The sequence below is a fragment of the Pelodiscus sinensis genome, chromosome 7 (genome assembly GCF_052426305.1).
Source record: "Pelodiscus sinensis isolate ZL-2025 chromosome 7, ASM5242630v1, whole genome shotgun sequence".
NCBI classification, from domain to species: domain Eukaryota; kingdom Metazoa; phylum Chordata; order Testudines; family Trionychidae; genus Pelodiscus; species Pelodiscus sinensis.
The window spans coordinates 64,556,324-64,583,846 of NC_143058.1; the positions used below are offsets into that span (position 1 = coordinate 64,556,324).

The 27,523-nt window shown below is 45.0% G+C and overlaps 1 protein-coding gene across 2 annotated transcripts in view; it reads left to right on the forward strand.

The window, feature by feature from the left end:
* DRC11 (dynein regulatory complex subunit 11) overlaps window positions 1-27,523 on the forward strand; it is a 120,362-nt gene that overhangs the window by 85,348 nt on the left and 7,491 nt on the right. Inside the window, exons 12-16 of one of the 2 annotated variants that reach the window (XM_075934044.2) lie at window positions 4,507-4,568; window positions 9,607-9,689; window positions 13,107-13,214; window positions 17,246-17,445; window positions 21,283-21,555. In XM_075934044.2, coding sequence (XP_075790159.2) covers window positions 4,507-4,568; window positions 9,607-9,689; window positions 13,107-13,214; window positions 17,246-17,445; window positions 21,283-21,498 — 669 coding nt within the window. In that variant the 3' untranslated portion in view covers window positions 21,499-21,555. Of the gene's footprint in view, window positions 1-4,506; window positions 4,569-9,606; window positions 9,690-13,106; window positions 13,215-17,245; window positions 17,446-21,282; window positions 21,556-24,956; window positions 25,044-27,523 lie in introns of those variants that run through there. The other variant, XM_006127447.5, reaches the window with a different exon arrangement.

Here is a 27,523-nt window from a genome sequence, read left to right on the forward strand (position 1 = left end):
AATGCTCCTTTGAATTACACATGCACGTTTATTTTACCCGCAGATTTAAATCCCGAATAACAGTAGTCCCACGGTCATTCAGCATTTACAGAAGGGAGCAGCATTTCAGTTATAAGTGCTGAGGGCAAACAGCAAAACCCGAATCTTTGCTGTTTCAGCATCACTCTTGCAATTGCAGTCTTTCTTGGGACAGCGTAGTCCTTCTCGAGAGTTAGAATACTCTTTGCACCTGACAAAAAGAAATCAGGGCAATTTAAGATAGTGCGTTTGAGACATCTTTGAAAATGAATAGATGAAATAGATGAATAGATGAAAACTACATAGGCCCAGTTCAAAACATGCCCGTGTAAATGTAAAGTGAAGGCAATGCACAAAAAAGTGCGGTTACAGTGACTCTGCGCGGAAAATGGATATTTCTATCTGGCCCATGGCAGTTAAGACCCCTCAGTTCCCATTGTGCACACAATCTCCCCCCGTTCTTCCACAGCCAGTCACTGGAGTGAGGCTCATGGACCTTAGGCTGCATTTTTGAGAATCTGAATGTCTGGAATGGGCACAATGGGGAATGGGAGCAGCCAGGAAGCAGCTTGCCAAGTCGCTGCTGAAGAATACTAAGTTATTCTGTAGCAACTCTTCTGTCTGATCAAGGGCCAGTGTTGGCAGACCCAGCTAGTCCTTCCCCTAAAGGAGCCAGGGCCTCTGCACCAGGTGATATGAACCAGGGGATGTTTGTAGATTTCACGGTGCCAGGGAAGACTAAGCGACGCCAGATGTAAAACAAATGTTTCAAGGGGGTTAACCTGCCTTGCACACAGCATTCCCAAGACAACTCCTGTAGAGACCAACGCTTGTTTCTACGTCCAGTGAGCAGTGGGAAGTTGGCAGTGAGTACAATATCTGTCAAGCTGAAGACCGTGAAGCAGAGTTCATGTTCTTTTGTGGGGCATGCTCCGTTTTTGTCAGGCCACATTTCTTGAGACTCCCGACTGCAGCTTTTTGAAAGAATTTTTATCTCTTTGGCTTTACAACAACAGTCTGGCAGGTTTTAGTGCTACTCCTCTTTGGCTCCTGGGAGTAGACACACCAGGACCAGTGTGCAGGTCGAAAGCGCCATTGTAGTTTCTATAGCGGCGCGCTAAAATAAGTAATCACAGATTGAAAAAAATGCCGAGAATGAGAACAAGAAAATCTCTCCACTCCAGACATACATCCTTCCCAGAATCCCCCTTTTTTGAGGCAGCTCACCTTGATACACACTGAGAGGTATAAGCACCCTTGAGAATGAACACTGGGGAAGGCTGTTCCTCATTGTAACACTGTATGGGTGCATCTATTTTCATTTATGTATTTATTTTTCACTGGAGAAAAGATGCCCTTAAACATGGATTTTAAAAGTTTGATTCTTTCAGACAACCCATCTGAGTGAGGGGGAATTTGAGAGTAGCCTTCAACTACCTGAGGGGGGTTTTCAAAGAGGATGGAGCCAGGCTGTTCTCAGGGTTGGCAGACGACAGAAAAAGAAGCAATGATTGTACAAACATTAGGAAAAACTATATCCCTGAGGAAGTGGTGAAATCTCCATCCTTATTGTAAATATTTATCACAAATTAATTGATCAATGATCTGGAAAAATTAGCAAGAAACTACTGTAAATGTTGAATCTAGACAAGGACTCACATTGCATGGGCATGTGTTACTTGTAGCATAGTTCAAATATAAAGGTACGTCTAGACTACAGGCTTTTGCCAACAGACGCTTTGTCGACAGTACTGTCAATAAAGCTTCTGTCGACAAAGAGTGTCTAGACTACAGCCAGTTCTGTCAACAAAGCAAGCCGCTTTGTCAACAGAGAGTCTAGACGCTCTCTTTTGAAAAAGCACAGTGTGGATGCAATAGCGCCTTTTGTTGACAGAACTCTGTTGACAAAAGGTGTTATTCCTCGTAGAATGAGGTTTACCACCATCGACAAAACTGCCACGTTCTATCGACTTACTGTCGACAGAACTCGGCAGTAGTGTAGATGCAGGCATAGTTTTGTTGACAAAAGTCCACTTTTGTCGACAAAACTGTGTAGTCTAGACACAACCTAAGAGTTTCACAACTGATCTCTGACCTAACACACTGGGTGGCAGCCCACCATACTAGCATTAGCCAGACAGACTGGAGAGATATCTACAGGCTTGTCTATACTGTACCCGCTGCATCTACAGCACTTTGGGGTGCAGCTGTGTAGTCCAGACTGCAGGGCAGTGTAGCCACAGCCGTGGGACACTCAGTGCTCAGGTACAGTGCTGTGAAGCCACACTGCAGTTGCACAAGGCCATTGTAGTAACGCTTGACATCTGGAGAGAAGATATATTTGCTGCTGTGATTCATTTCAGAATCTGCTTCTGAGCTGCACTCAGAATCCTGCTTCAAACTGATTCTGGGTGTGATTACACCTGACCTGCACACAGCCCAGTTAGTGATCGCTCATTAAAGAGACAAGACCTTGCGCGTCCCCCACTTAGGAGTGAAGATAAGGCACCATTAGATCAGCCTGAACCAAATGTAGATTTATTATGCAATAAAGGATATGCAAGTGGAAAATAGCCAGCAATAAATGGGACACCTACAAAGTGGTTAGGGGATGGAACAGACGGACACATTTGAAGGTAAAATGGGTTTTCATAACTGATTAGCCTGCTTGCATTGAATAGACAGGTAAAGCAGCTGTCAGCAAGATATATTTTGTAGGAAAGCCACAGTCTAATTTCCTCTTGTGCTTGCCAAATTTCCCAGAAACGCTGATGTGAATTAGGAAAACACATTTTCCATATGACAAATACTCTTTTTTTTCAAGCCTTTGAGTTGGTTTACTGTTGAAAATGCTCTGAAGAAGCTACCCATTGGCCAATAAACTCACCATATGTTTGGAGTCTTTCTAAAGAACAAAATCATCTTTTCTTCCCAATAATTCCCCAGGAGGTTATAATTTCTTCCAACTTCCTAAAAAAATATAAAGAAACAATGCTAGAGAAGCACTGGCAATAACCCAGTATCTCTGCAGACTCCCAGTTGCTATTGTAGTGTGATGCATACTCTTCTGATGACATCACCAACAGAGCATGTTCTTGATTTATCGAACTACACACACTGCTAGGCGTTAGCTACAGCAAGAAGGCTGTACTATAGAGAGCTCTGAATATTTGGACATGTTTGTATTATTCCAATGCAGGTCCATTAAAAAGGTTAGCTTTCTCCAAATGTCTCTTATCTACATAGCTCTGACTTTGTCCAGATTATTTACCCTGTGGTATGAACAGTAACAGGTGATTTGAGCAATAGATTATCTAACGTACAATCTGGTCTTCAGAGAGTTTGAACTGATTCATGTCTACTCTTTGCTGATTTAGTTCAGGAACAATAGTATTTTCCAGAAAGCAAGACAGGTTTGTTTTTTTAAAAAACGATGTCACCTCTGGAGCGCTGCAGAAGGGTAATTCAATAGAAGAATAAATAAATTCACGAGTAGGAGGCTAGATAGTATCGTCTTCCCAAGGTTGGCAGAAGCAAATCGTTTAAGCTCATGCCTGTGTAACTGCCACCGTATGGATTTGAACCTAAGATCTGTGAAGCTGAGTATAAGAGCCTCTACTCTCTGAGCTAAAAGCCAGCTGGCTTCCCAGCCCATGCGGTAGAGGTCTTTTGGTCTTAACCGTTGCTATGGTCTGGGCACCACTGCATAGGACAGTGAACCACACTAGGTGTGTGGGTTACACCTGCCTTTAAGTGTGTGGAGCAGTCCCATGGACCTCAGCACGACTAATCCCAGTAGCTCATGCTTAAGCGCTTTGCTGGACTAGGCTTAGTACACCAAGATCTACCATCTCTGGGTGTGGCGCACAAGAATGAACCAACTGCTGTCCTAATTAACTGTTGGGTTGAAATGTGTAAATACATTTGTGACTTCTCATGGCAATGGAGAGAGCCAGTGTATGTGATTCCCATCCTTGTGTTGATTTGTTTCCCACGAGGGCTTTGCAATGAGTGAGGCAGCCATGTACACAAATGTAGTCTTCGCATACCGCTTCCGTTACAGTGGTGAAAATCCCCAGAGAAGACCTGCACCAGCCATCCTGGCCACAGACTACTTCTTCCCTGAGGTGTTATGAAGGGGAGGCAGGAAGGAGTTTAATGATTAGGGCACTAGTCTGGCACTCCGGAGACTGGGATTCAATTCCTGGGGGATCTCAAGCAAGTCATTTGGTCTCCTGTGTGCCTCAGTTCCTTGTCTGTAAATGGGAATAATACTTCCCTATCTATTCCTCAGATACGACAGTGGCAAGGGCCACATTGAAATACATAAACAGATAGTGGGAAAACAAATACAAATACTGCAATATTTAGGGGGTTTAAAGTTGTATTGGAAAGTTTTGTATCAGTTCCAATAGTACTGAGATATACCAGTCAGCTATAGCCCTGCTGCTTATGTCATTAATTACTGTCTGCATTTATGGTTCCCAGAAAAAGAAAAAAGGAAAGAAAAGTGGAAAGAAGAAAAAGGAGAAGGATTTGACTCCTGACAGGTAAAGAATGCTCCTGGTCCCCCCGAGAGTCACATAATGACAAAATTGTGTATCCTTTAAACGTGCCACACTGCCAAACCATTTTTTTTCATTTGTTTAATCGAAAAAGGACAATGTCAGAACTGGTAGCTTTACATTTCAACCCACCGGTGTCATGGACCCTACATGCCTGAAGAACCCTCCAATAATAAAACCATTTTCATAATAGTTATAAACATCCCCAAAAGCCTAGAAAAGAGAACAAACCCATCATGACTTTGCCAAATGTTCATGGTAGTCTCTTTGAAACGTTTCAAAGTAAAACTCATTTTGGCATTGTCGGGAAAGGCTACCTTCCCTCTTAATGGATAGCTCAGCGGTGCTACTCATTACAACACAAATGCAGCTTTGCGGTGTATGTTGTACAAAAATGACCTGTACTCTGTGTGTTTTCCTTTTATTATATTGTTTTCAATAGTTTGTACAAGCCAACGCCCTGATCCTGTAAATACTTAGGCATGTACTTCAACAGCCAGGCTTCACTGATGTCAGTGGGACTACTCACAGTGCATAAACACAACATGAGTGCATGTCTTTTCAGGGTCTTAGACTCAGCTCTTCACTGAAAGCCCTTTTACTATTATTCCTCCTGCCCTTCGTCCCACTGACAGGGGCAGGAATACCTGGCAGTCTCCGTTGTCTATCAGATTTTCCATCCAATTTAACGTCTCTGAGAAGAGTGGGCTGTAGCCAGCTCTAATAAAAACCACACTAAAACCACCCTTTGTATCTCCTGTAAAACATACTTGGCATAAATCAGTTTTATTTCTTGTCTGACTCACGTAAGTTCTTGAGGGCACCTTAAAATGTGCTAAATATTTCTGTTCCAAGGACAGAGTTTCTTTTGCTTGAGGCGTTCAAGCAAATTCCGTGTTTACACACTTGCATTCAGCATTTACACTGTACGTCTCCTGATGATCTGCCCCTTTTTCATTTTGCATAATACAAACCTGTGCTGAGTTACCACAACAGTCAGCCACTTACCTTGGAGCAGCATGGAACAGGGCCAGGTGGATCTCCTACGGCAGCAAGGCCCAAGACAAATATGCCCAGGACCTGGTGGAAAGAAGCATCTTACATTTTGATCCAATCCTATTCTCTAGGGGTACGTCTACACTACAACGTTAATTCGAACTAACTTAGTTCGAATTAGTTAATTCAAACTAAGCTAATTCGAACTAACGGATCCAGACTAAAAAACTAGTTCGAATTAGCGTTTTGCTAATTCGAACTAGCATGTCCACATTAAGTAGACCCTGAACCGGGGTTAAGGATGGCCGGAAGCAGTGCCGGCAGGGCATCAGAGGAGGACTTAGAGCGTGGAGATGCAGTCTCAGGCTAGCCGAGGGCTGTACTTAAAGGGTCCCGACCCCCACCCCGGACAGACAGTTCTCAGGGGTGCCCCGCTTGCAAAGCAGTCCTGGCTTGGATTGCCCGGAGTACCCACACTGGGCACATCACAGCACTCAGCCATCAGCCCGGCTGCACTTGCCGCAGGCTGCCATCTGGGGAGAGGGTGCAATTGGGGGGCTGCAGGAGAGCTTCCACCCCCAGAAGCCCGCAGAGCCACCCCAGTCCTCCCCATCGGGGGTGCGTACCCCATTCCTCCCTCACCTCCTTGCATACAGAAAAGTTCTTCATTAGTTCCCATAAAAAAGGACTAGAGGACACCAAAGGAAAGGAATGGGTAGCAGGCTTCAAACTAGTAAGAGAAAGTTGTTCTTCACAAAGCAAAGAGTCAACCTGTGGAACTCCTTGCTGCAGGAGGCTCTGAAGGCTACAACTAGAACAGAGTTTAAAGGGAAGTGAGATCAAGTCATGGAGGTTGGGTCCATGGAGTGGTATTAGCCAGGGGGTAGGAGTGGTGTCCCTGCCCAAGGTTTGTGGAAGGATGGAGAGGAATGGCACGAGACAAATGGCTTGGTCACTGTCTTCGGTCCATCCCCTTCAGGGTCCCTAGGGTTGGCTGCTGTCGGCAGACAGGCTACTGGGCTAGATGGACCTTTGGTCTGACCCAGGACGGCCATTGTAAGCTCAGGGCTCAGGGTCGGGGGTCTCAGTGGACCCCCTTGATTTTCATGCACACCTGCTCCTGGGTGGCCAGGCTGGCAGCTCTCCTGCCCTAGACGGCCAGTTTCCTGTGCCTAGTGCGGAGGTCGTGGACAAGGTCCACGATGTCCACACTAGTCCAGGCGGGTGCCCGCCTCTTGCGGTCCCGGGCATCAGGTGGGTGGGCATCGGGTGGGTGGCTCGATCCCTGCCAGGTGCAGGGTCTGCTGGCTGGGTGCTGGCAGGCTTGCACCTGGCACGGGCACCGTAGCCAGCCTGTGCCCCTTTAAGGGGTCCAGGACCGGGAGGGGGGCAGTAGAGTTTCCCTGGTGTTGGCCAGAGTGGCCACCAGGGAAACCTGGGGAGGGCTATCCTCCCACTAGTTCGAATTAAGGGTCTACACTGCCCTTAATTCGAACTAGTAAATTCGAACTAGGCTTAATCCTCGTGGAATGAGGATTACCTAGTTCGAACTAAGCGCTCCGTTAGTTCGAATTAAATTCGAACTAACAGAGCGCTAGTGTAGCGCCTATGAAAGTTAGTTCGAACTAACATCCGTTAGTTCAAAGTAACTTTGTAGTGTAGACATACCCTTGGATAGGATTTAGCACAGGTTGGGCCCTTTGTATCAATCCAGAACAATGATGTCTTATTCTGGGTTCAAATACAACATTTCCTTGCCCGAGGATGTGGTGAAGGCTAGGACTTTAACAGGGTTCAAAAAAGAGCTAGATGGATTCATGGAGGTTGGGTCCATAAATGGCTATTAGCCAGGATGGGTAGAAATGGTGTCCCTAGCCTCTGATTCTCTGGAAGTGGGTAACAGAGAGGGATCACATGATGATTATCTGTTGTGTTCACCCCCTCTGGGGCGCCTGGCATTGGCCACTGTCAGTAGACAGGTTACTGGGCTAGATAGACCATTGGTCTGACCCAGTCTGGTCGTTCTTATGTAAAATCTCTCAAGCCAAATATGTAAGTGTTGAAGAACAATTTCATGGACATGTAGGGAAGAAGACCTCTCATACCAGATAGCTGCTCCAGGGTCTATCAATTAAATGCATATGCACCTGTAAAATTATTATAAATACTTACTTTATGCATATAAATATCAATATACACTTGTTCAGCTGTAAAACCGGCACCTCTGGGTGTCAGCAGCATCAAGGATTGAATTTGGGACATCTCGATCTTAACGTCTGAAGCTCTACTGCCTGAAATAAAACACCCAGCACCAGGGCAAAATTTGTCAGGGGGGATCGGGCTGAAATATGGTCGCGGCCCCTTTAATTGCTGCATATCCCGAGTGGACTTCCATCGGGATCTGTTGGCAGCCCCTTGAAAATGGCAGTCCTGGGCGACCACCTGGCTCGCCCGCCCTTAAAACCGGCTATGCCCAGCGCTCTTAGCCAACGTAGTAGCAGACACCATCAACCTCTATTTAACCTACTTCGGGGGGGACAAAGTGCCGCACCAAATAGACCTGGCTTACTCAGGAAATATGTACTTATTATAATACTATGCTATTGACTATTATGGACAAGAGTCTGAAGCAAACAGGATGAAATTCAAACAAGACAAATGCAAAGTACTCCGCTTAGGAAGAAACAAATCAGTTGGGCCCATGCAAAATGGGAAATGACTGTCTAGGAAGGAGTACTGTAAACAGAGATCTAAGGGTCAGAGTGGACCACAAGCTAAACATGAGGAAACAGTGTGACTCAGTTGCAAAAAAATAGCCCACAATCATTCTGGGATGTATTAACAGGAGTGTTATGAGCAAGACTCGAGCAGTAATTCTTCCACTCTGCGCAGATTAGACCTCAACTGGAGTATTGTGTCCAGTTCTGGGCACCACATTTCAAGAAAGAGGTGGACAAATTGGAGAAGGTCCAGAGAAGAGCAACAAAAATGATGAAAGGTCTAGAAAACATGAGCAATGAGGGAAGGTTGAAGGAATTGGGCTTGTTTAGTTTGGGAAAGAGAAGACTGAGAGAGGACATGATAGCAGTTTTCAAATACCTAAAAGGAGAAGGAAGAAAAATTGGCCTTTCATGATAGGTCAAGAAGCAATGGGCTTAAATTGCAACAAGGGAGGTTTAGGTTGGACTTTAGGAAAAACTTCCTACCTATCAGGATGGTAAAACACTGGAACAAATTGCCTAGGGGGGTTGTGGAATCTCTATCACTGGAGATTTTTAAGAGCAGGTTAGACAAGAGTTTAGCAGGATACCAAAAAAAAAATTGGACAGTTACATAGATAATGATAAATTCACATATACATTAGATCAAAATCCCAGGGTATAAAGCATCATTTCTTAGGGCAAAGAGGATCCAGTAATTGACTGGAGATAGGAAAAAACTTTCCTCGGCGATCAAGTTACTCCATAATTGTGCACTGCTTTATTTTCCCAACCTTTCTCTACAATTGGCTCTGGCCCCCATCAGGGAGGAAACAGAACTAGGTGGATCCAGTATAATAAATCATGTGACATATGGTCTTAAAGGGTGGACGTTGGTCTATTGAAAACAGAATAATTTCCAGGAAGGTTCATGAATTACTTATTGCAGAAGCATAATATAATGTGCTGTTATTAGGAATTAAAAATAATGATTCGGTAATCGATATTAACAAATGCATAGGACTAGAGTCAGTGATCTTCATCTCCCGTAAACAAATATTCATGACGTTATATGAAATCATATGAGATACAAGGAAATAAAAGTGTCGGATTAATACTTAATTGGAAGGGGAGCAAATAACAGCTAATACGGAAAAGCCACTAATGATTAAATATTGACAGAGAACATCATTTTTACCTTCCAGTAAAAAATTACGCATATTAAGGCTAAGGATGTGTAAAGGGTTCTATTTAGTTTTGTTAACTGAAAGACTGGGCCGTTTTTGCAGAGTTCTCGAATTTTCTGAAATAATGTCTCTTGTGTGTAGGACCATTGATTCTCTGTACAAGGAACTAGTAGAAGAAGGATTACTAATAAAGCCCAAGACAGTGAAACTCTCTGATTACGTTGGTAATGTATACATTTTTAAATGTCTTGCACCTCAGAGCTAATGTAGCTCTTGAATATACTATAACACTGAATCCACAGTGCACTCCGGTCACAGCAGTTTGGCTGCTTATTAAAGACCAGTGAAAAGAGATTAGATGAAAGAGCAAAAACTCAAGTCAGAATAAATTCAACCCTTTTTGCAAGATTTGAAATGGGGATTTGTTTTCTGCAGTTTGAAACGTGCTTCCATGCCACTACTTTGCATTCCTTCTCTTTCTGGCACCGAGCAAAATTCAGGAATGGCATTCTCAAAGCTGCACAATGGCTTTACACACTCCCTCGGGTATGTCTACACACAACTTTTATTTCGGAAGAAGGATGCAAATAACGCTGTGCATTTGTATGCTTCCTCCAGTTTTTTTTCAGAAGACGCTCTTCCGGTATTTACACGCGTCTACATGCGGCCGAATTTTGAAATAAACCCCTATTTTGAAAGACCCCTGTAAACCTCATTGTAGGCGGAATAAGCGGTCTTTCGAAATAGGGGTTCATTTCGAAATTCGGCCATGTGTAGATGCAGGTAAATACCAGAAAAACGTCTTCCAAAAAAAACCCAGAGGAAGTATGCAAATGCACAGCGCTATTTGCATCCTTCTCCCGAAATAAAAATTGTGTGTAGACATACGAGATTGCTTTGGGACATTCACTAAAACTGAACAAGCTGCAATACGTCAGGGGGAAAACCACTCATGTAAAGGACAAGAATTAAAGTGCTTCTCAGTACCAGCATGCCCCGTGCATCTGGCCAGTAATATGTTCTGTCTCTAAGCAGGAAAAACTGGAGTCTTTGGTATCAGCTGTAAGTGCCTTGCTTGTATAAACTGCTACAAGCCGTATTTATTGCCAGCAGAGTCCTTGCCCACTCTAAAGAAGGCTAAATTAGCTGGCACTGCTATTCTGTTCATTGCACTCTCATTAAAGAGAATCGAGCACTATGAGTAGTAATTGCCGTGACTATTGGACTAGTCCAGCCACTACCAGCTGTCTTCCCAAGGTCATTATGCCTGACAGATGTTTCAGCCACAGATATGCTGAACGATCATGTGGGCCAATTGGATTGGTTAGTGGCTGGTAACGTGGTAGAATGGTGTAAAAATCCATTTACGATTTAAAACAACCCCCTCAGCACCAAAGCCTCCAGTGCCCCAACTGGAGATAGTCTGGGGGTACTGCATCATCTTTGTACTCCCTTGAGCCTGAAGCTGTCAGGGGTCTGCGTGGCTCCCGTCATAGCTTAGCATGGCCTCGGGGCTGCTCTAAGGTATGTAAAAGCCATGGCTCTGGCTGGAGAATCACTGGAGTACAGGGGCACACACCCAGCATGTACCCACACGGCCCCTGCTCCAGGAGGGAGGGAGGCAGAGAGCTGGCAAAGACAGCTCTGCCCAGCAGAGGATTTGCTCATGTTCAGGCAGTTCTCAGCTCTCCGCTTTGGGCCACTTTAAGTCCCGCTTGGACTGCCAGAGTGATGCAAATGGTGCTTAGCCTGGCCAGGAGGGGGGACCTACAACATTTGGCTTGATATTAAGTCAAAAGCAACGTTGAAAGTTCCAAGGTTCAAGTCCTGGCCCTCTTTAGCGCTCAGTCCTGAAGTCCTAGAAAGGTCACTTGCAGGACGTCTACAGTACACGGTTGTTTCAGGATACCAAAGGTACCCCGAAATAGCTACCCTGCATCTACACAAGCCGTCCATTATTTCAGAATTTTTTTTAAATAACGAGAGCACTATTTCGCCATCCTGGTAAACCTCATTGCACGCGGGATAAGGGATGGCTTGACATAGTGCATTATTTCAAAATTTGGCACTGTGTAGACGCACTAAATTTCAAACTAAGCTATTTCGAAATCGATTCAAACTAAGATACGCAATTTGTGTAGCACAAATTGCGCATCTTATTTCGAGTTTCGGGTGCTGTGTAGACACACCCGAGCTCTCGCACAGGTCTTGGGGAGAAGACAAAGGGTGGAAGTGAGCAAGAAGCCACATCGTGAGTAAAGCTACTGAAACCTCCGTCCCTCTGACACACTGACATTGCTGAACTAATTTTCCTGGTGACCTTATCGAAATTAGTCAGAGACTATCCATCATGATTTATGGTCAATTGCAATTAAACCCTTTGATGCCTTCTAATTAAATCTCCGAAGATTAATTTCTAGCCAGTTCTTTTGATTTGTCCTTAAATAAAAGATAAAACCTGAAATGAATTTTACCCTCAAAGCGGGCGGGAAGGCTATATCAGTGCCTGTCCACCTCCCTTGCCCAAACTATGACTATACTGTATCTCTCAACTCTCTCTCCTTTTAAAACTAATTCAACATCTAGCCCAGATAAGCTGGATGGTCTGTCTTCCTTGTACATTATCATCAAAATACAAAATAGCCTTAGCTGCAGAGCATGTTATTTATGATAAAGAAATTAATCCCTCTTGGATGCCTTTTTCCTGCACTATTAGTGTAGGTCTGACTGGAACTGGAGGTGAAATTTTTAGCTCACAGTATAGTCTTAGGTTACGTCTAGAATGCAGCGCTTTTTCGGGATACAAGAGGTATCCCGGAAAAACAATGCTGTGTCCAAGGAACATGTCCGCTTTTCCAAAAAAAATTTGAGAAAAGCGGACATGTTCTTTCGCCATCCTTGTAAACCTCATTTTATGAGGAAGAAGAGATGGCTCGAAAGGGCGGGTTTTTCTGAAATTTGGCACCGTGTAGACATGCCAACTTTCGGAAAAGCCTCTTTTGAAAGAAGAGCGGGAAAAGATACACAATTGCGGTTCACAGTTTGTGTACCTTTTTCCAACTTTTCTTTATTGTCGAGCTGTAGCCTGAGTGTCAGGAGTACAATCCCGTATTTCACTTGTGTTTAGATAAAAAAGGTGAATTGCAATGCAGAAAACAAACACTGAACCAAATAGAGCCTGCAGTGCCACATTCCCGCTAAGGTGTGGTGGGTGTTACAGAGGCTGTTAAACACTATCTACTCCCTTTTCAAAATCCCCAGGTCCATCTTGTTTCATTGGCGATTCCAAACATATGACATTGCAACTCCCTACATTTTTGCTATTGATGTGATTTATGGGATCAGGAATGATTATTCTCGGAGCCACAACATTTCTTTAAAAGGCTATTTAAAATGTATTTCTCTACTGAACACTCCACAACCTGCTTAGTGGGTAGAGCTAGTAAAGGAATGTGTGCTTAACTTCGTTTTCCTTTTAGGCCTGTAACATTCCCGTATTTAAGTCCCTTTCCCGGGACAGCGCTGAGTTTGCGCAGAGCGTGCTAAATTTGTAGTCCACGGTCATTTTTTTCATTATTCAAATTATGCATTTGATAACAATACAATGTCACATTTATTAAACCCATGCTTCCTCCCTGCAGGCGAATACAGCTATCTGGGGACCACACTTCGTCAGGTAGATATAGAGCCAATGCCCTCTCTCACAGATGTCAGACAGCTAATCGCATTGTATGGAATATTGCCATTAGGTAAGAGCACAGAAAAAATTACCGAAGGGCAGAAGACGATGGTTTGCTTCCTGTCAGCAACATACATTTTTACTGGCTTTGACAGTGCTTGATGGATCGTAGTGTAAAGCATTTTGCAGTATAATTGTTTTTCAATTAAGGATTCTGAGTGAAGGGCATTCATTTTAATAGTGTATCAAAGAGCAAGCACATGCAATTGTCAGGCATTGCATTTCTTTACCATTTCGGCTTGCATTTTAACACTTTGTGAATGGCAGCACGGAAAGGAAATCACATGGGAAAGATAATAGCTAAAACAAGCGTCAGTGATTAAAATCAATCAAGTTAAGGGAAGGGCTAAGGTTGCAATTTACCTTTTACAAGCTGGCTAATGTTACGGGGAACTAAACAAGGTAAGCATTTAAGGAATTTGTCTGAGGAGATTTCAGATAGCGGGGAGAGAGCACTTTGAAATGTCGTCGGTTTAAATGCCAGCCGCTATTAATATGAAACAAGACTTTAGCTGGGATTTTTTTAAACAGACTGTCTACCCCAATATTTTACTCACGGCTGACTGGATGACTATAGGCCCACCTTGGGGAATACAGGCACTTACTGCACAAAGGGGCTTTCCATGGGGTATTTATAATGTTCTTTCGGAATGTTTGCACTTTTGGCAGATCTCTGTCAGTGGACAGGCAAGTCCTCAGCCAGTCAACTCAATTCAAGGTCACCTCATTCTCGGCCACACAGTCCACTTGTTCCACCTCAGGCCAGGTTGCCCTGGCTCTTGTTGTAGTGTTGGGACAGAGGGGAGTAAGAAGGCCCTTCCCAAAGCTTGGAAAACAGGGAGCGAGAGCTTCCCCTCAAAGGCATTGTCCTTCAGTAGGCTGCATTAGTAAACTTGACTCCTCCAGGATGAGTTCTAACTATACATTACATGGGACTTTGCAGTCAGTGTAGACAGGCGCCTTCATGTTTCAGACCTTGTCAGCTGCTTATTGGTTAACTCTACAAGAACCACGGGTTTAACCACACAAGCTGATACCCAGGTAAACATGACGACCCCGTCTCAGCTCCAAGCTCATGTTTTAACCGAATTTTCCAGAGCAATCAAGCCCAAAGACTGTTCCTGCCAGGAGGTGCCCATAAATCTCCTCCCATTGTTTGGAGAGAAACCGAGAGAGAAGAAAATGCCCTCAACTAGTAAAACACACAAAGACTATGTTTGCAATAGCAGTTTGAGAAATGTCTGTGTGTAGAAAAAAAATTGCCCGAAGCCAAAAACATCTCAGGAATGATTTCACCTTTGGGTGGTATTTTACGAATGACATTTTATTTAACTGGCCTCAGAACTGCGTGTTGGTGCGCAGGGGGTGTTGAAAGGAGACTTTCTAATGGAAGGTACATTTCTTTAGAGGTTGGTAAGGTCACTACATGGTGGATGGTGCTGGAATAAAGGCTTATGATGGCATTCGTCTTAACACTTTGTTGATTGTCATGTGTTTGGCTACTTTAAGTCATTAACACATTGATGGGTGGGGATTTTTTTTTTCATTTTTAATAGCACTGGCAGCTAATCAGTTGTCTCTCCTGTGCTGGTTGTAGGCGTCGGAGTTTCCCTTGCTCTCAGTACCTGGATCAGAACCTTTCCAGAACTGGCAAAGCTCTCTCAGGGCATGTCTACACTAGGAAATTATTTCAAAATAACATTCCAAAATAATAGCTCCCGAAATATCTATTTTGAAATAGCACGTCTACACTACAGGGAAGCCCCAATGTCCAAGGCAAGCTCCCTTAATGTGGACACGCTACCTTGCCTTAGAGCCCCAGGAAGCACGGGGGAGTAATTACTCCGAATGACTCTGGGGAGTTGTTATTTCAAAATAGCAGTAGCGGAGCATCCCACACTCCCACTATTTTGAAATAACTATTTCAAAATGAGCATTATTCCTTGTGGAAAGCAGGGGTTATTATTTCAGAATAACCAGCCTCGTTATTTCAAAGTAACAGGTGTGGTAGTGAGGACGCTCTTCCCGTTATTTCGAAATAAGGGGAGTTATTTTGAAATAACTCCCTAGTGTCAGGGCTCAGTGTGCTCCCACCTTCTGGACTGGCAGGCAGAAAGTTGGCAAACTCTCAGCATGTGAAGAGAGGCAAAGCTCTTCACATTAGTTTGGAGCGGTAATCTCTACGCATTTTTATGCGATAAGGAAAAGTCTCTGATTTCACTGGGCCACCCAGAGAGGCAATTTGTACGTTTGCTTTCAAGTTTACAGCCTAGATTCTACTTTCTTACAGCATCCCTCCAATTAACAAATATTTCTGTGGCTTTGTCCACCACAGCACAGATGCTGGGACCCGCCTCCTCCCCAGCATTTCCCAGCTCTCTGCGGTGCCTTTCTCCAGTCCCACCCGCACTCCGCGCAAGGGGCAATGCAGAGGAAGGCAGCCTCTGTCCCACTGCACCTTGCAGCGTTGGGCTCTCAACAAGGGGAGGACTCTGACCTGCACCTCTCGCAGCAGCACTTTCCCATCAGAGCATTAAGCCCTTTTCCCGCCTGACTGATGAGCTCGCCAGTCAGTCAGTGGAGTAAAGCCCTGGCTAAAACAATGTCCAGAAGCGCAGCAGAAACTGGCCCCTTGGGTGAGCTCACTCCCCGGGACAGAGATTCTCCTCAAGGAAGTGTGTGGGGGCAGGCCCGGCCAAAGAGGTTGCGGGGCCCAAAGCAGTGTGGCTGAGCCGCATGGCTGCGTGGCTCCCAGTCAGGGCAGCAAGTGAGCAGCCAGAAGGGCAGGGCTGGGAGCTGGGTAGCGCGGGGCCCTGAATATGTGGGGCCCAAGGCAACCGCCTCACTCACCTTGCTCTAAGGCCGGGACTGTCTGGGGTGGCAACCAACAATGTCGAAGAGTCAGAGGTTCTTGGCCCTTCCTTTTCTGGTCTCAGGCTCCCTCTTTTCATTCAGGCCTCTTTCCCTTTGGTAGCTTTCCACAGGAGGCCACGATGCAAAACCCAGTCTGGGCCGTCGCAGCCAGAGCCGCACAAAGGCATGTGTCATTGCCCCTCACCCGCTAACTTGCTTTCTGTGGCTCTGTTGAGACAGTGCAGGCACCCTGCCCATGGGGCTGTGACAAGACTCACTGATTCAACTCTCAGGGTAGAACAGGCAAGAGCGTGGCTTTCCGCGCTGAAGCGTTTCAACTGGAAAGAGCGACGGTGAGAGCTGTAGCAAGCAACACCCACCGCCAACACCCACCACAACCTGCTCCTTGACACTGTCATCGCTTCACTCCATCAGATACATTCCACTCCTCCAACCGCCGAGTCAGACTCTCTCCCACGCTTACTAGAAGCAGAAATACAATCAGGAGAAAATCCTCCAAAGCCGGCTTGTGAGGGGCGAAAGAAAGACTGATGATATCTGGTTTTAAATTACTAATGAATCTTGATGGGGAAAATATTCCAATAGCTTTGTTTTCTGATGGAAGCTGGAAACTGTCATTTTTGGCATGGGTAAGGGGTTCTGCTATTTTAACGTAGACAGGAATTTCCTCCCCTTGTCCAATTATAAAGTGGGGGAACAGCTCTGTCCGTCTCCTCTTTTAAATTAGACCACAGGTAAGCCTACAACCAGACATCTGCCTGACAGCCAACAGGGAGAATTAACAGTTTTGGTGTAATTGAAGGCAGATGTGTACTGTACACAGTGTCACGCTTGTAACTATGTTTCTTCTTTCCATTTCAATGCTCCTTAGCCTGTTACAACCTGGATCCAGTGTTAAGGATAGTAAAACCTTCGCCCTGGACCTGAGAAAAATTTTGCTGAAAGTCACAATTAAAATAAGCTCAGTGCTATTGGTTTTCCTGCCACGCACAAAAGCTAACATATTCTACAGCTCTAAAGTGAATTCTCCATCGCTTGCTCTGTTAGTGAGATGAAGAGTTCACATGATGAAATATTTATCAGAAAGAAAAAAGGAAGAATCATTCACCATTACATTTATGGCAGCCTTTAACGAAAGCAATAATGGGGCCTTATTACTTTTTATAGGTTCTCAAGCAGTGCATGAGAAGGCTCCTTTGGTGAAAACTCTATTGCTAGCTGGCCCCACCGGAGTAGGAAAGAAAATGCTAGTGCATGCCCTCTGCACGGAAACGGGAGCCAATCTCTTCAATTTGTCTGCTTCTAACGTTGCTGGGAAATACCCAGGCAAGAGTGGTCTACAAATGATGCTCCACATGGTGTTCAAGGTAGGAGATCTACCAGTCCCTTCTGGCCTTTCAGTCCATGAATCACTGGAGGTATGTCTACACTACCACCCTAGTTCGAAGTAGGGTGGTAATGTAGGCAACCGGAGTTGCAAACGAAGCCCGGGATTTAAATACCCCGGGCTTCATTTGCATCTTGCCGGGCGCCGCCATTTTTAAATCCCTGGTAGTTCGGACTCCGTGTCCGCGGCTACACGCGGCACGGAGTAGGCAGTTCGAATTAGGCTAATTCGAACTACCGTTACTCCTCGTGGAAGCCTAATTCGAACTACCTACTCCGTGCTGTGTGTAGCCGCGGGCATGGAGTCCGAACTACCGGGGATTTAAAAATGGCGGCACTCGGCAAGATGTAAATGAAGCCCGGGATATTTAAATCCCGGGCTTAATTTGCAACTTCAATTGACTACATTAACCACCCTAGTTCGAACTAGGGTGGTAGTGTAGACATACCCTAAGAGTGTACAGTGCCCTTGAAATGTCCACATTTCATCCCACTTCCCCTTGTGGAGGATAAATCACTGTATGCCCGTTTGCTCAACTTCAAAGAGTAGGCCTTCAAAAAGCCAGTTGCTCTAGGTTTTAAATAAAGCCAAGAGCCAGAGTTGGAGTACACCAAAAAAAAAAGGCAAAACTATCGTAGGTCAAAACGAGACTCGGCCCAGATTTGAAGCTCCCTCATGGCTTTCAAATTTCCTCAGAATAATTTGCTGACAATTAACCGGTTCACCACTGTGGAGGATTTAATGCCCCAAAGGAAATCGCTTGACGTAACAAGGTTTTTCCATGTCACCTCTTGAAGGAGCTTTGAGTTACCTTCAGTATTCTGTGCTGTGTTTCTGTTTACTTCACTCAGGATGATGTCTTCAAGATGCAAAGCATAGTCAAATAATGCTGGCTAATGGGGGGTGCACATTTCTTGCCCCAGAGTTACTGCAAATGGCTCCCCACTACCTTGCTGTCTGGTTAGATGTAAATCAATGAGCAGTCCTGTGGGACTAACAAACATATACACAGGATCACGAGCTTTCGTGGGTATAACCCACTTCCTCAGATGAGATGAAACAGAAAGCTTCCATTCTAAATTTTGCAAGCCACAGCAGCTGCTGTCCTGACCACGGTGCCAGAGAAGGCATTACGGCCACTGAGCCTTGTTTTGCGTTAGCCAAACAAAATAAAAATCGTCTACTTCTAATTGTGAGTAAATTACAGGAAACAGGGCAATAGCTATTTCTCATGTTATTATATGGTCCATGTAGCCATTAGATTTACTAAATATGGATTTATGGCGCCTTATGATGAAGGTGAAGTAACCTAGAACTCTGGATTACCAATAACTCCCACAAACGAAGGAGTTTTGGTAACTAAAACTCTAGAGAGCATGAAATGACCATTAGGAAATTTTCTATCCATAACTGAACTGTTGGGTGATGGCAGGCATTTCACAGGAGACGTCCTAAACAAGAGAACCACGTAGGAAAAAAAATGAGACTTTAATTTGTTTCAGATGCAAAAATCCAAACCCTCTTTGGTCTAATTATTTTTGGGAGGGCTCTATTACAAGATACAAACCAGCTCTGACCAAAAAGGGACTCGTGTTATTAAAAACTGTCACTTGGAATATAATTTAAAGGAAATGACCTAATTTACCTTAGTGAGAAAACACTGAAATTTCGCTCTGTCTTTACAGAAGAACAAATGAATGATTAATATTCAACAGCAACATTACTGAGGAAGTTGTGTGTGTCAAAGAATGAGCATGTGTGTTCTCACAGGGAAGTATAGAGTATGGTGATCTGTTTCAGAGACCATGTCTAGACTGCAGTGAAGATCAACGCTGCGGCGGTCCATCTTCTGGCATTCGATTTAGTGGGTCTAGTGAAGACCTGCTAAATTGAACACTGAGGGCACCCCTATTGGCGCGAGGAGTAAGAGAAGTACATGGGAGTTTTTCTGTGAGGATGACACTGAGGATCAGCTTAAGTTACATCGACTCCAGCTTCATTGTTTACGTAGCTGCAATTTCATGCCTGAAGCCGACCTTCGGCTGTAGTGTAGATCTGGCCAGAGTAAAGAGAAAGGGTCTCCATCTGATATTCAATGGTATCCCAGTAGTGCCTGAAATTAATCTAATTCTTCACATCAAGGGTGAGGGAGCCTTCCCTAAAGTGAAAAACCTCACCCCGAGAATGTTTTCCTTCCCCAAAGGTCCACCCTCACCCTTCCTGCTCCCCCACAGGTCCTGTCCCAGCCAGGTTAGATACTGCAGTGAGGCTGGAGAGCCCGCTCCTCCACTCCGAGTGGGGGGTCCAAAAGAAGCCCCCTGCCCATGCCCCACCCCCAAACCCCTATCCTGGCACAGGTGGAGGGACGCAGGCTCCCCACAGATGCCCGCATGGCTCTCCAACCCGGCTCTGGCCAGGAGGCGCCTCAGAGCCGCAGCCCAGCCCAGGCAGCTGTGGGGACCCACACTGCAGGTACCTGCCAAGAGAAGCCCTCGGCTCATGTCCCTGCCCCTCAGGCCTCCCACCCAGGGCAGCTGGAGTGTCCGCATGCCCCACAGCTGCCTGCATGTCTCTTCCCATGGCTGGGCTCTTGCTATGACCTCCCCACCCCCGCAGCTGGACCTGGGTCAGGAACAAAGCTGCACGGCAGCTTCCACCTCCACCTGCCCAGGGCCAGGCCAAAAGCCCAAGGGGCAGGGGACACAGGCGAAGGGCTGCTCTCAGCCCCCGCCACCCCCGTACTGTGGGCAGGTGTGACAGCCATGCGCATGGACCCGCCAACGGCCCAGGCTCCCTCCCCAGCCGGGCTCCACACAAGCTTCATGGGAAGAGAAGAAGCCTTGGGCGGGGGGAGGGGATACGAAGAGGAGACTGGGCAGCCAGGGTCTACTCCAGCAATAGCGGCTGGCCACGCCCACTTGATTCCCCTGCACAGAACCCAGCCCACAGCAGAGTACTTTGCATATAAGCATTTTCCATGCATTGCGCCCCACTTATGTCACTGGAGCTCCGCCAGTCTCTGCTAGCGGAGTTGGGCCCCAGTTGCGTCCACGGACGCTTTTTAAACACGCGCACATTTCGTCAGCAAGCAGCACCTTACACCACGTTTTCCAGGGCAGAAATAATCTGATTTCGCTGACAAATAAAAGGTCAGCGGAGGCAGCTTAGAAATGGCTGCAGGAAAGAGCCGGGGGAAAGCTATAAGTCATCACTGTATGAACGGCAGGGAGTTTGGAAGCCACAACTCTGAGGCAAAGAATACAACAATTGGCATTGCAACAGCATTGCAGAGCAAGCGTCCAGAGGAAATACAGGGCGGGGGTGTGTAGGGTAGGCGTGTTTTCATAAGCAACTCGGTTCAAGCACAAAGCCAGTAGAGTGAACAGTGCACACAATAGTTCTGCTTCTATTGAAACATTGTGAGTAAAAAAAAAAGTCCTGTAAGCTAAATATTTCACTGCTGTGAAATACTCCCCAACTAGACTAAAACACTGATTAGACTTTTATTCCATCAGTCAAACGGGTCATCTCTTTTGCCTGATGTAATGAAGCCTGCCGAAAAGGAAAACCTATGAAAAGGTTCTAGTCAGGAAAGAATGAATCTTGTCAAAAATCAAACAGAATGCACATATGATCACTTCCAAGGAAGGAAGCAGATTTAGCGTGTTTTATCTCCTAAAGTTAATATATAATAAAAATCAATCTCTTAGAAGGTTTTATTATTACACATTCTCTCTCGCAAGCCAAACTATATCATCTATAAAACCAGTATTTGTTAAAGGAATTCAGTTTTATGTTTTCCACATTCTCGTTCTAGTCAACCTCACACATTTGGGACCGTCTGGAGTATAACCGAAATAACAGCTCTAAGACAAAACGGGGACAACAGAATCATGGAGCCACAGAACCACAGTGCTTAATCACCCCTTACACCCAACAAAATCCCCTTACCAGTTACTTTCTGTTCTGGTTCAACTCAGAAATGCAAGACAGCCTCCTCCGGATTGGGCACATGCAAGGGAACTTGCCATGAAAAACACACAGTCAGATCTACAGATTGTACGGATCTTTGACTAACGGAGATGGTCAGAAAGAGCAAGAGTTACAGCAAAAGAATCTTTTTGTCATAAATGTACATTGGATTTGTAGCTGAAACTACAGTGAAGATCCATTTTTATCAAATGCTGTGGCCAACGTACTTCAGGATTAGAAGGGTTAAGGAGCCATCTGCTGGTGACTTTGTCAAATTGTTGAATGCAGCAATGCTAATAACATTTCAATTATAAATTAATTATGTGCAGTGCATTTAATTATCCATGGATTCAAACTGCCCAGGGATAATTCAACTAAAGCACTTTCGGGGGGGGCGTACAGTCTGCTCCATATCGGCCAATAATTTAAATTAGGTACCAATGGATTATGGGTGTCTGATTTTTTTTTAATTAGCACAAAAGAAGTGTGCTGGATCGTGTCACATTAGCATAGATGTGGAATTCTGCTGCTCCATGCTCCGTGCCTCCCGTCATTCACAGTTCATTGCTATGAATTAGAAAGCAGAGCTCATTAAAGCACCTGTTTTATTCACAAGCGGGTAGAAAGTAGGTTCGCTCACCGCCGTGGTTTCAGTTAGCTTCAACAATGGGGGGAAATAGGATAGAAAAAGAGGAACGGGAGTGACAAAAGGAGGCAAAAGGTCACACAGACTAAAGTGAGCCCATAGCCTCGTTAGCAGAGCAAAGCCGGGCCACAGGTGCAAGTCCCAAATGGCGCATTGGAGCCACGCAAGGAGGGAAGACATGTGCCTCACACCTCCAACGACCCTGCTGCGGAACGAATATTGAGCCGATCTGGTGGGAGACTTCTTTGCTAGCAGGAAAGGCCCTTGTGGGATCCCAGAGAACATCCCCAAAACCACAGGACTGGGTAAGACGTAAGTATGCGTGTCCACGCCCATGGGACCGCAGCTAGCATGGGAGCTTCTGAAGAACTCAGCCCTTCGGCCACTTTTTGCTCACTGCTGCTCTATACGCAAGGGTGCATGGAAAGAGCAGTCCATGAGTGCCTCTGTAGTTGGAAGCCCAGGCTATCGCTGAAGTCCCCAGAAGGTGCTAGGTGAATTGCATAGAGCTTGCTGAGGGTTTGAGTATCTCTGGCTAAAAAGTGGTGTATTGTACAACCATCGTGTGAGGAGGGAGAGTAAAGATCATCTAGTACCCCCAAATAGTGCATGCAGAGCTCCTGCACTTCTCTGCATAGATTACCTACGTAGACTGCATGACCCTTTTAAGGAGCTTTGGCTTTCGCAATACTAACAACTTAGACTTCAGCCAACATTTTTCTTCCCCAAGCTTGTCCAAGTGCAGAGTTTTTCCCTGTATGACCTCTGTCCCAGGTCTTGATTTTCTCAGCTCCTGGCTGGGAGTTAGCCATACCTGGCTGGGAGTTAGCTAAATCTGCCTGTTAGTATGATGCAGCAATCTCTGCAGATCTCAAACTCCCCATAACAAGATGACTCAGCCAAAGAGCTCTGCATTCCCAAATCTGCCATTCGCCTACAGTGCAATAAAGATACAAGTCTGCCATTCTGCTACAAAAATGATAAAGACCAAAGAGTGCTTTGTAAATGTATCCCAGCAGTAGGGGTGCAAGTTCCGGAGGGCTCAAAATATAACTGAAAATGGAGAAGCCAGATTTAAGACCCCCTATTGCTGTATAATTTTATACTGTTAGCCGTTCGTGCAAGTTATTTACTCCCTATGCTATGTGATCGCTCTTTACACTTCGTCTCTCTAATTATACATGTAGGTAAATAGATAACCAGTACCTGCCTATCAGTGCGCAATGACGTTTTGGCGGCATTTACATATAGTCATTTATCACTCCAGTCTCTTTATCCGAAATAAATCTTCAGTGTTCTAACTCAACATTTTAGCTCATGCTTTCCAGATGAGTGAAGATTTCTATTTCCTCACTTAAAAGAGAGCTGTTCAAGCCACAAACTGAGGGTTATCACATAATATTTTCCAGAACTGATGGATTATTTCCACTGAAGAATTCATAGAACACTAGAACTGGAAGGGACCTTGAGAGGTCATCGAGTCCAGTCCCCTGCCCTCATTGGCAGTATTGCACGTCTACAATTGCATCATGTCCTCTTGGAACCATAAGCAGCAAATAAGGGCCAATATATGTTTAGAAATCCACTTGAAACAACAATTTTCTACTATTTGTCAGTGCCGCTGCAATGCCCAACCCTAAGCTAATGGTGCCTTCAAAAGAACGGCTATTGCTATGGTTGGCTGGAAAATTGTTCCATGTCCAAAAATATTCCAAGCCTTTGAAAATTGTTTTGTTCCGATGCAGAATGAAAATGAGACCTTTCAAAAAAAAGAAAGAAAGGGGGAGTGGTGCTTGATGGATGCGGGAAATCCCTGCCTTGCCTACTTTGGAAGAGGAACTTGAACCATGGTTGCTCACCTCCCAGGGACTTTACATCCTGGAATGGCCATTAATCATACATTAGCATGATGCATACAAGCTTCTGCTGTTTACATCCTCCTTCCCAGGAGCAACAGCATCAGCTGACTCAGTGGAATGGAACAAGAAAGGAGCACGGCAGAAAAACGAATCCTAGTTACAATTCACTCATACAGCCGGCACATCTGTCACTGAGCAATCCAACGGAGCCAGGGCAGCAACAACTGCAATGTGATTAATACTTGGCAGCAGGATTCCTAAACCATGAGGGTTGCTATAGCAATCGGGAGTGTCGTTACGAAAAAGCCTGTAGCATTGCTGCCACCCTGCTGTGAGCCAGAGGTGTAGTACGTCCAAGTTTTGATGTGGAGAACACAGGAATAGGCACACCAAAACTTATATATTTTAGCTCTTAGCCTAGCTGTCACTTATGCAATGCCTTGTGAATGCTGACCTTACTCCTGACCCTCTTTGGCTGAAATCTATCATGTCACACTGTGGGACCAACCTTCCGTGGCACAAATAAAATATAGAGCACCTCACCTCAACGTGCCAAGAGTTTGGTATCGAGTTTAACGTGAGATTGGCCACGCTGAGTCCATTACATTGGATTCCGAAATAAAAGGGGCATGCTCGGCCAAAAAAAAAAAGGGTTCGCCAATAAAGCCAAGGGCAAATGCAAGCACTCAGCACTTTGAGAGTGGGGGGAAGTGCCAAAATGTGCATGTTGATCCAGATTTTATCTCTGATAAGAGATCGTCTTTTTTTGGCTGCCTGCCCATCACAGGCTACTCTACCCCACCACTTATCCCTGGATTGCCCTCCGGAGATGAGGCTACTGTGTGCCACAAGCAGAGACTAGGAAGGAGCAAGGAGCACCGATGTCCAAGGTGCCTACAAAGACAGGGAATTATTTGGGGAGATTTAGCCACCATAATAGGAAGTTCCTGCTTGCAGGTTTGAAATTTTAGCCATTCTAATTAACTTCAGTATATTTCCTCTCTTTTCCCCTAGGTGGCTAAGCAGCTCCAGCCTTCTGTCATCTGGATTGGAGACACAGAAAAAACATTCTACAAAAGAGTGCCCAAGTCTGAAAAAGAGGTGAGGTGCACCTGTTTGATTTCCAAACCGATCCTCATTTAGACCCAACCCAAAGGAATAGGGGCCTTTGCCAGCGTAACGTGTAGCACTATGGTCAGACCTGCCGACACCCGCTTGATAATAGCTTGTCTCACTTTTACGTGTTTCAAGCAAGTCTCTTGACCTTTCATGAGCTCTTGAAGAAGTCGCATCTCCCTGTACACCTAAGCTTGCCTTATTTAAAAGTAATTTTCCCAGTGCTCATGAGTGCTGGTGTTTCAGAAAGTGAAATCGCAATGAAAGAAATACGCAAAACATAGGGGAGACCTAAAAAAATACGAAGGAAAAAACTAAGAATTCAGACAAGCTTAAATAATTCAGCTTTCTTCATGTTAGCGATCTGAGGAAGCTGGGATGAATAAAAAGAGAACAAAGATCAAGCTGTACTGTAAAACCCAAAAGTACAGGTCGAACAGTTACATCTACAGAATTTTTATTTACTCTCTGGGATTCCAGTTTTAATAACTTTCTTTCCTTCCCCTAATCAGCAATGTCCCACAGGAAGAGAAAAGTAAAAACATGCAGAAACTCACTGTGCTTCATATAGAGCAATTGGCACACAGCAAACAGGGTCACACGTGAAAAACTCATTCCCTTCACAAAGCTTTCAGGACCTCAACCACAACTGAGTCTTTTGACATGGTGTCAAACTGAACCATTTTTAAAAGGTAGTTTGTATTTTTGGAGGGGGGGGGGATATTGCAATACTAATGCCCCACTAACAGCTTAGATCAGCCTGACTTTTCATAAGCTGTTTAGGTTGCTTATTTTATGACTTGTGTACATGGTGACGGATGCCCTCTAGTGGCTGACACACCATACTGAAAGCAAATGATTCCCTGCTTCTTAAATCTTGCCGCATCCACGATTGTAAGGAAGACTGTGGGACAAACACCACCTCTAGTGTTCATTGTTTTTGTCAAGTGGCTTCATTAACAGCAGTCTGTGCGCCCTGGAGGGAAGAATTCTGTCCAGATATTACTTCGCAAAGGCAGTGCTAGGAACAGTTGTATGACTTGCACTCAGATCTGCACATAAGTGGAAATAGATAGGCCACAGGGCTGAGCTCACTTGTCTAGTCCCACTGGTGCACAAGCAGCACCAGCTGTATCCCACATTCCGAACCAGTTACGCTCCTCCTATTCGCATGAACACGCAGTCTGAGCAGGCTTTGGTAAGAGAGCTCCCAACAGTAATGACAGCACAGGAAAAAAAAGGAATCAAGGAAAACAAGGGACAGAAAGCAGTAAAGCAGCAGGAGGCAGTCAGCTCAATTCTCCCTTTGGATACAAACACACTCACTGAGAGCCAGTTGTTCCTGATTTTGGCACAAAGGGCTTAGACTCTGATCACAGAAACTTTATATTTTGTGGAAGGGCCATTATAAAACTGACCTCTGTTGCCTTCCTCTTTTCAGTGTCAGTCCATTCCTGCCTTCCCCGAATGGACAGCCAGACAGTGAGGTTTTAAATCTGTTAGGGTGACCACTAAGGGTGCTGGGCAAGCAATGTAGTGCCTGTCTTTCTTCAGGAACGTGGGGCACCTTCAGAATACACCTCATTTTGGATGTGGAAGACAGACACTTTTCTTTTAAGTGAACGGGAGTATTATTCGCTTTCAGTATAGATCCCTACAATATACTGGACATGTGTCGTTTTCAAATGCGTAACAGGAGCGGGAGACACACTAATGCCAAACAGGCTTTCTAGGCTTCACACTGAAATGGTACACCATCAGCACTCTGTTATGGATGCGGACGCTGAATCCCTGGAAAGCCAGAAAGCTACTACCTCTAACAAAAAAATGAACATAATGTTATTAAGACTTACTGCAAGGTCTATAGGAAAGAGAAGAGGAGAAAATTTGGTTGTTGTTAATTACCTGACGATTCCTGTTGTCAACATACTCCTCCCAGTAGGAGTAATGTACTAGCGGCCTATAAACCAAGATCTCTAACCTGTAGCAGTAGTTTACCCTCTGACATTCATTTCAGTGTGGTGCTAATTTCAGAGCCAAAGTAGGGCCGTTTAGTAATGATCATTCTCTCACATAGCAGTTTTCATCTTCAAAACACTTCACTCACATTAGGGACACTTTCCATCCTCCTTACAAGATAGGCAAGTAAAAATCCAAATGTCTCTACTAGTTGCAAAGCCCTTTAAATATTGGGCAGTTGTGCAGACAGCGTTAATTGGCTACAAACCCTTTTTAACACAACTACATTTGGCCAGTCTGCACGGGTAGCTCAAACCTTTATTTTAAGAAGTGCTTTCAGTGACAGTCTGGCTAGTATGAACTGGACCAGAGCAGTGAAATCTCTCCCCGAAAGCCATCTAATTAATCAGTGACTCAGCTGGGATAAAGAACTCAGGAGATTGTGGTTTGAAGTCCCTTTTTCAGACCACTAAGCTGTGTTGCCTACTAACACTCCAGTTCTAATA